This window comes from Micropterus salmoides, unplaced genomic scaffold (genome assembly GCF_014851395.1).
Source record: "Micropterus salmoides isolate LMB-PRFRI ecotype aquatic unplaced genomic scaffold, ASM1485139v1 Ms_hic_scaffold_17, whole genome shotgun sequence".
Taxonomy (NCBI): domain Eukaryota; kingdom Metazoa; phylum Chordata; class Actinopteri; order Centrarchiformes; family Centrarchidae; genus Micropterus; species Micropterus salmoides.
The window spans coordinates 714955-724365 of NW_024040817.1; the positions used below are offsets into that span (position 1 = coordinate 714955).

General features: G+C 40.2%; 3 gene segments (V, D, J or C); 2 read left to right on the forward strand and 1 right to left on the reverse strand.

Annotated features, from left to right (window-relative positions):
* The first annotated feature begins 627 nt into the window (after nt 1-627).
* Nucleotides 628-2510, forward strand: LOC119907356. The segment is given in 2 exon segments: nt 628-675; nt 892-2510. Coding segments are annotated over 2 exon segments (354 nt in total).
* Nucleotides 2511-5883: 3373 nt separating this feature from the next.
* Nucleotides 5884-9411, reverse strand: part of LOC119907337 — a 13089-nt gene continuing 9561 nt past the window's right edge. The window contains 2 exon segments of the V gene segment in view: nt 5884-6548; nt 7382-7415. Coding sequence covers nt 6217-6548; nt 7382-7415 — 366 coding nt within the window.
* LOC119907338 overlaps nt 7948-9411 on the forward strand; it is a 6468-nt gene continuing 5004 nt past the window's right edge. The window contains 2 exon segments of the V gene segment in view: nt 7948-8001; nt 8109-8419. Of these exon segments, the coding sequence occupies nt 7950-8001; nt 8109-8419 (363 nt within the window).

The following is a 9411-nucleotide window of genomic DNA, read 5'->3' on the forward strand; positions in this document are numbered from 1 at the left end:
AAGATAACATTACTACATCATGATTCAATAACATCACATGCTCTTCCTCAGCAGATGGAGTCGCTCATTTTACTCAGCATTATTCTGGCTTCTTGTCCACTTTGACTTCAGAGTTAAAATATTCCATGACAGCTGGGTGAACTCCACCTGCTGATGAAGATCATCTCATAAAAACAGTGATGTAACTGATGATGACTTCAGTGTTTTATGGCTCCACCCACATGTCCAAAACTTCTGGTTGTGTTTCTTAAGGAAGCTCTCTGAGATCGTCATCCTCAGCATCCCTTCAAACACCCAACACTACTTTACTTGATGAAATCTCCACATTACAGACACCTAAAAGATGTAAAACCTGCATTAATCATTGTCTAAAACACCATATTACATGTTGAAGTTACTAAAATGACAAGTTCTCAGTATCGTCTACATGTAAATATGTAAATATGTAGATCAACGCTCTCAGCACTGAGGGGGAAACACCATGATATGTTGAGGACAGCTACAGCTCACTGACTCTGTGTGTTTGCATATGTGTCCTGCCTCTCTGCTCCCAGCCGTTAAGAGGCCAGTGTTGATCAGTGGCTGTCCAGGCCTTTCAGAGCCACTGACACGCCGGCAGCACAATAATGATGTCACTGATTCTACTGCTGGCCACCCTGGGGCTCCTTGTTCAGGGTGAGACTCTCTTCTGAAAACTTTGCTTCAGGATGCAACCAGGTTCACAACAATGATGTTCTGCTGTGATGGAGAAACACTGAAACAAGCAGCATTTACCTTCTTCCATCTGTTCTCCATGTTAAAGAAATGAGACTCTTCTGTTTGGATGTTGATCATCTTTCTCCAAACTGGATTTGTCTCAATAACCCTTCTCCTCTTTTTCATGTTTTCCAGATTCATCAGGAGAAATCATCCTGACTCAGTCTCCTGGAGCTCAGTCTGTTGTTCCAGGACAGACTGTCTCTCTCAGATGTAAAGCCAGTTCAAGTGTTAGCAATGAGGTAGACTGGTACCTTCAGAAACCTGGAGAAGCTCCTAAACTCTTGATTTATCATGCTACAAACCGTCTGTCTGGAGTTTCAGATCGTTTCAGTGGGAGTCAGTCTGGAACTGACTTCACTTTGACCATCAGAGGAGTCCAGACTGAAGATGCAGGAGTTTATTACTGTCAGCAGGATTACAGCTTCCCGTTCACACAGTGATACAACGTTGTACAGAAACCTCTCGCAGCTGGAGAGGAACTGATCTGAATCAACAGCTGCACAGAAACCATAACACTAGGTCAGGGGTGTCAAACTCATTTTCACAGAGGGCCGCATAAGCAATACGGTCACCCTCAAAGGGCCAGTTGCAACTGTAAGACTGCATAAACGTAACTAATCCTTAACATATTGTTAAACAATTGTCTCTTTATTTCATTATGTATTCAAGTTAAGGACATTTATCAGATGTAAAAATATAGCCTTAGTAAGAAAATTTCTCTGTGTTATTATAACATAAGTAAATGAATTTATCAGATTTAAAAACCCTCATTACTTCATCAATCAAAGATCCAACATTTCAAGTAAATAACAAAGACAAATATCATCAAACATAATCTTTTCACTTTTTCACAGTCCAGAGGTGCAGAAAGCTGCTAATAACATGAGGGACAGATGTGGCATTTGATAAAACAAATAGTCCAGCTGCACACAGCCTTGCAGAGGGGATACATCCAACTAATGAGAGATAGTTTGATTACCTGGAAAATGCAGACGTATAGGCTACTGGAGCCTAAGCCTAGTTCACACTGCACAATTCTTAGCCCGATTTGCCGCTCGGCGACCGTCAGGCTGTGATCGGGAGTAAATCAGCGGTTGATCGGTGTGAACTACTCAAAGACGCATCAAAACGCCTCCTCAACACATTTCTGCCATATCGCCGACATCTGCCAGATATCTAGCACGCCAAATATCTGGAGGAGTCGGCCGACTCGACATCCACATCCAGCCAATGAGAGCAGGCAGCTGGCAGAGCAGGCAGCTACTTTTTCACCGCATGTCAAGGCATTCACAATTTCAAACGTCTTTACAAACGAAAGGTCTGGTTACATTACAATGACAATGAGGTTTGATTGTATTCATGTTGTGTAGATTGTTGGATTAGTTGTCATTTATTTACCCTTGTGGTATTCCATCTACCATTGTTGGTATTTGATAAGCATTGTTACCTCTGGAAATATTTGTATATTATTAGTATGTATGGTATGAATGTGTGGTTTTGACTTGTGCATCCACTGTTTCTAAATGAGGTATTGTTATTATTATTATTATTTTTTTTTAATTAGTAATATTTTTTCTTTGAGATTATTGATGAAGGAAGCAGCTATTTTTTGTATGTATAAATTCTTTGATAGACTGGGGTGGGGTTTAATAAGTTTTACTTCTTCCCACTCCATTTCAAGCATAAGTGTATAAGTTATTATTATTGTGTATCTTTTCTGTTGTCACACTATTTTGCTTGAAATAAATAAATAAATACACTTTTTACTCACCTCCGGCTTTCTCTGTAGCTCAGACAATCCCTGCTACCTGCGTGTCCTAATGCATTCTTTCACCCAGATTCTTTGTCTTTGTAATTGCTGTCTTTATAATAACAAACAACAGCTGTTTTGTCTGTAGGTTTGTGTGATTTCCCATTTCGTGTATTTTCTTGACAAAACGTGGTTTGGAAACCAGCATCAGGTGACAGAGTCTCTGTCAGCTCATGTAGTGTGTGACCCCCTGTGTAGCTGCAATCAAAGGCAACTCATACATTTCTGTTAAATATGGTTCACAATTAAAATAGAAATATTTATGAGGTTAAAAATCATATGATTGAAATATTTCATGGTCAATAAATAATAATTTCATGTGATTTTTTCTTTTGTTAAAAACTGTGAGAAAAAGGGTGGAACTTATTTTTTTTCCGTGCGGAAATGATAATTTGTTGCTACAGGGACGCTGTATGGGTACACTTGCTAAGATCTAGATGAGAGAAACGTGCTGCAGTTTTCTCAAGAGCCATGGAAGATTGTTAAGATTATCCATAAGTTTTGTCGTCGTGGATTGAAGACTAATAACCTAAGTTTACCCTCTCGGGTTCATGTGGCCAATGAGGTATATATTTTCTCTTTCTTTGTCATTTATTTGTGTTACGTGACTGTGTTTGTAACAAGCCAATTATTTTACATGGCATGAATGTATACTTTATTTCTTAGTTTCTATGTGATTCTGTTTTAGTATTGTTTGCAAGTATGTCAAGAATTTAAGGTTAATTTACGATTTTCTGTGTTTTATTTATATACCAGTTCTGACGGCAATTTGGAGATGCAAGTGAACATGTAAAGACATGCCCGTCATCGAATAAATGTGCCCGTGAAAACCCAGGAATGACTTGAGCCTTTATTAAAACTCGAGGGGAGTAACACCCTGTCACAGATCAGTCACGTAGTGTGAACGCCACAAAGACTTCAAGACCCCCATCACAAGACGGCAAGTTGTGCAGTGTGAACGGCACGGCCATCGGCCGACGCTGTCTGTTGTCTGCACGAGCCTTAAATAACGTTGATCCTTCATCACTGATACTGTCTCATAACACAAAAGACATAGGCCTAGCCTACCGGGTTTTCTCCTTGAATCACAAACATGTATTCACTTTCCCACCATTGATGAGTTTGCCTTCCTTCTGCATAAAGTTTTCTGGTCTTGGACATTTAGGGATTGTTTGTATACATTTCTCATCTCCACTTGTCGGAAAACCACTGTAGTGGGTGTGGAAACATCGCAATCTAGTGGCGGTATGCTGTCACTTCTCGGGTCACAAATCGACATGCATTGTGGGAGATGTAGTTTATGGCAGCATAGACGTTTATTTTCAGACAATCATGAATCTTTAAACAAAACAAAAGTGTAACAAAATCATAGAAATTCATCATGTGAAAGAATTACTGTCTTGTTGTCATTGTTGAAAGTTTTCCCTCTCCTAAACAGGAGCAGCGGCCAGAGCCTAATATCTAACACTAACCAATTCTTCTTCTTCCTTTTTAGTTTAGCCTTACTAGAAAACTACAGAGTTCTGGTGTTGTAAAACTGTAACTGTATCACTAATGAAATATTGTGGTGAAGCAAGACACTGGTTCATGAAAGGTTTCACAACACACCCTCACAACTTTTGTCAAACATGCTCAATCTGCCTAAGACACAACACAGGGAGGGGATTACAGGTTTCATTAGCAGCACATCCACCACCAGATGAACCGTTTAACCACCTTATGAGGGAGGTTTTTAACTAAACCCAAGCAAAGGAAAAAAAGTACTGTTGATGATAGTTGATATGTTTCCAAAATGGATAGAAGTTTTTCCCTCTCCAGCAACAAAGCCGATGCAGTCTCCCGCCAGGAGGTTTTGTGGTGGTTGTGGAGGCTGAAAGAGCTACATGGATACATACCAGCCACTGCAGGAAGGTGCCTGCACCAGAACAGTAACAGATCAACAAGCGTGCACAATCAGCAACTGAACCACTGTTTTCCCTGACCTTGTGTTGTGAGTGAAGGAGGGATTGGGAACGCTTAGGCACCCTTTGTCTCGGACTCACAGGCTGTTAGACAGCAAACATCAACACAAGGGAGCTAGTGGGAAAACTCCTGGTCTCACCACTGCTGATTTAAGAGTGAGTAGCATGTTTGTCTCTGGAAGGAGACATCCATGGGACCCAGTCAGACACCCAGACATGTGTGGGCCTACGAGGAACAACACAGATGTTTGCTGCCATTGCAATAGCATTAACAGTGCCTCTGTTGCAGTTCTTAGATCACAAGCATGATGCACAAAAGCCACCACAACAGAACACCACAGTGAACTACACACAGGCATTGACATCACATAGCAGTGTTAGAGGCAAGAGAAGCACCCAAAGAGGCTGGGATGCTTGGATAATTTTAATAACTCCTCTTGTACGTTTGTGCCCAACAATACAGCTCCAGATGGTTCGGTGACCCCAGTGCTGGAAGGAATGCGTTCGCTACGAGAAGAACTTGCAGAGAACTCTGAAGTGGACACTAATATGTTTGACTGGTCTGATTCTGTATTTGCTAAATAAAAAGCCTTAGTGATGCCCATACTAGCAGGCCTAATGATTGCTGTAGCGCTGTTACCTCTCTGTGGATGTTGCATTATTCCATGTGCCAGAGGTTTGACTGTAAGAGCTATTGATAAATGTGTGTCTATTCAAATGATCACACTCCATGAACAAGTGAACATGCCATTGTTGCAGCAGCAGAACTGTGATGAAAGGAAGGACCCAGATTCGTTGTCTTGGTTAAACTGGTGTAGATTACATCATGATGCCTTTCTATGACCTGATGATCTTTTTGTAATGCTGTATATTCTTGAGTGACCAAAGAATGCTCACAAGGGAGGAGTATGTGATGGAAATTTGATATTTGTGTTTACTGTTTCACCCTGCATGCTCCATCAGAATAGACCAATGTGTCACTGTGTGGTATATGCAACACTGACATAAAATCTTTGGTTTGAAAATCTGAGATAAGAACCATCTCATGTTGAAAGTACTTTATATTTCATTTTTAATCCTTGAAACGTATTGAGTAATGTAGATTTGTACAAATTACATTTTAAATGAATTCATGAAAACACCCGCTTTCATTCTTTCATTCACACCTTGTTTATACCTGCATTTAGAAAGTTCTCTTAATGCAGCTATAAAGAGAAACTCTGCTGAACAGAGACTCTGTAAGGTGAGACTCAAGGAGAAGAAGAAATTACCTCAGATATAATCCTGCACTGATAAAATGAAGGAAAATGCATCTTTGTTGGTAAAAAATAAAACTATCATGAAATATTATTTAATTTGAAATAACTTTTTTTATTTTCTTACAGTGTTAACAGCATGAGCATTATTACATCAATGAAGCTTCACTACTTAAAGTTGAATATTGTTAATATGATCTGATGACAGAGTAACAGAGTACAGTCACCATAACAGAAATGAAAACAACAAATTTGAATGAACTGGTCTTTATTGTGTTGAAATAATCCAAATTAAATCCAGTAAACAAACTTTAACCATGAAACATGTGATTAGAGAATGACTGAAGGAAAGAAAGAGACACAGACACAGAGAGAGTTACAGAGTTCAGAGAGCAGAGTAAAACCAGTAGCAGAGTCCCAGTGAGTCAGGTCAGGACTGGGAACACTGGTCTCTCCTCAGTGTCTCTGAGACCAGAGCCTGGGAGCCCTGGGTGGCCTCACAGGTCACAGAGCCCACCTTCCTCCACTGGTCTGCAGGGAGCCTCAGGGTGCTGCTCCAGCTGTAGCGGCCGTCCTTCTCCAGCACCCCGGGGCTCCTGCTCTCCTCCCAGCTGCTGCTGCTGCTGCTGCTGCCGTCCACCTTCCAGGCCAGACTCCAGTCTGAGGGGAATCCCTTGTTGGCCAGGCACATGAGCGTGGCCTTCCCCTGCTGCAGCTCCTCACTGGAGGGGGGCAGCACCGTCAGGGTGGGACGGACATCACCTAGGAGACACCAATCAGCTTAGAGGACACCTTTACTGTGCTGATTTTCTCCTTTAAGAGTTTCTGTCAGATGGTTTTTCTGCTCCACCAGTCACTCACTCACACATTGTTTCACTTCCCTTTAAGAAGCCTCTCATGCAAATCAGCACAGAGAGAATCATCACACAGAATGACCTGAAATATATCAAACTAATTGACAATAATCAAATGTTCTTCATCCAGATTTCAATCATTACGTGGAGAAAGTGAATTGTATTCAATCATCCATCCATCATCAACCGCTTATCCTGCGTACAGGGTCGCGGGGTTGTATTTAATCATAACTAGTTATTATTGTTATTATTTATCTGTTCTCCACTTCAAGTTGTTTGAATTTCAGTGTGAGTAATGTGTAAAGAAATGTTTAGTAAAGCTGCTGGTAAATGAGGAGAAATAAAACCCAATCAATGAAACAAACTAAATATATTTATCTCCATTAAACATTCAAAAGCTGAATTTAAAATATCAATAAAAGTCAACCACAGTGAGAAAAACACATTGAGCTGCACTACAAAAAACCCTCACTGTAGACTTTTTCAGGCAGAACTAAAGCTACAACCTCTCAAGGTACAACTTAACCATTAAAGATGGAAATCATTTTCCCTTTTGCTAATATGTAATATATTCATTGCAATGAGTTGAGTTTTTTTTGGCGAAGGGAACTTTGTTTCCTAGTGCAAAATATTAGATTAAACATTATACATTAATATGGACTTTCAAAAGGTTTTTTTGCATGCTGAATATAAAAGAAAAAAACAACAACTTAATAAAAGTTTGTTAAATGTTTGACTTACTTCCAACATCCAGTTTGGTTCCTCCACCGAACGTTTCCCACAGTGATACAAACTCATTGAGCCGCCGTACAAAAACTCTCACTGTAGAGAGACACGGCTCTCTGACTTTGACACAAACAAACTCACCAAAAATAGTCTCTGATTGTAATATTTTATCAGCTGAAATGTAAAATTAAGACAGTCACACAAATTTCCAGAATGGATGTTTTAGTTAGATATATTAATGTTAAATTCAATTTCTATATTTGTTCTTTGGCAATTTAGGCAGAAGATATTTTGAAACAAAATATATCTTGTAGCATGAAACCAAAATCATGTAAAAAAGATTTTAAACCATTTCAGATGAATACTCTGATAAACTGATTGATCCACTGATAAACAGCATCATCAGAGTAATCCAAGTCCCTGCTGGAGTCAGTCAGAGCATTTCCATAGAAAGCCACTTTGCATCAGCAGCACCATGCTCCAGTGCTCTGGGAGAGTTTATAGTCCTGAGAGTTGAACACTGGATGACTGACAGCTGTCCTTCATGACAACAGAAGCCACAGAAATCCTCCTCATCAAAAACATGACTTTGATCTGCGTCCTCATCTGGACTCTCCTCTGCTGCTGCTTCACAGGTAAAGTCCAGAGAATCAAACTCCTCTCCTCTATGAACATCCGTCCTTCTGAAATGAAGCTGACAAAACCATGACGCTGCTTTATGTTTTTGTCTCTGTATCCTCAGAGTCCAGAGGCCAGGTCACAGTGACTCAGCCTGGAGCAGTGAGCTCTGCTCTGGGAGGCTCCGTCTCCATCAAATGTACGACCAGTCAGGATGTATATGGCTCTGACCGTTTATCCTGGTACCAACAGAGAGATGGAGAAACTCCTAAACTCCTCATTTACTATGCTAGCACTCGAGAATCAGGGATTCCAGATCGTTTTACAGGCAGTGGATCAAACTCTGACTTCACTCTGACCATCAGTGGAGTCCAGACTGAAGATGCAGCAGTTTACTACTGTCAGAGTGCACATAACATCAACAGTCAGTGGTTGTTCACACAGTGAAAAAGCGTCGTACAAAAACCTTCCTCAGTCAGACTGAACAGAAACTGAAGTGACTGCTGCAGCTGGAAGCTACTGCAGAGACTGATACACTTCACTGAGGACACACACACACACACACACACACACACACTTTCATTAAGTGGACTGAAAATGTCACCATTGTTCCTTTAACAGCTATTGTGCTTGGCCATGACCTTTGACCTCTATCTCATTTTGGCTCGCAGCTGTTTCAACTATATCCAGTTAAAAGGAAATATGAAGACAGATCCCCTCAAACACTCAACACTGCTTTACTTGACGAAATATCCACATTACAGATACCTAAACATGCAAAACCTGCATTTCTTCCAAATTCCAAACAAAAATGTTGTCATTTACAGTATTTATTTTAAGATTTTAATTTTAAATGACAACTGATCAAAATAAGAAAAAGATTCATTGTTTCAGACCTCAAAAAATGCAAAGAAAACAAGTTCACATTCATTTTAAAAAAACACAATACTAATATTTTTACTTAGGAAGAGTTCAGAAATCAATATTTGGTGGAATACCCCTGATTTTTAATTACAGCTTTCATGTGTCTTGGCATGCTCCTATTAAAAGGGATAAACCAACATGAAGACCAGAGAGCTGTCTATGGGAGAAAAGCAAGCCATTGTCAAGCTGAGAAAAGAAGGAAAATCGGCCAGAGCCATTGGACAAACATTGGGCATAGCAAGCACAACAATTTGGAATGTCCTGAAAAAGAAAGAAACTACTGAGGGGCAGTTGTGACTCATGAGGTAGAGTGGGTTGTCTGTTAATGGGAAGGAAGGTGAAGGTATCAAAATCCACGGTTCAAAGAAGACTCAGAGAGCAGAAATATAGAGGCCACACCACAAGATGCAAACCACTCATCAGCAGGAAGAATCGGAAGGCCAGATTGAAATTTACCAGGAAATAAAAGCTGAAATTCTGATTTCTTGTCTCATACTCATCTT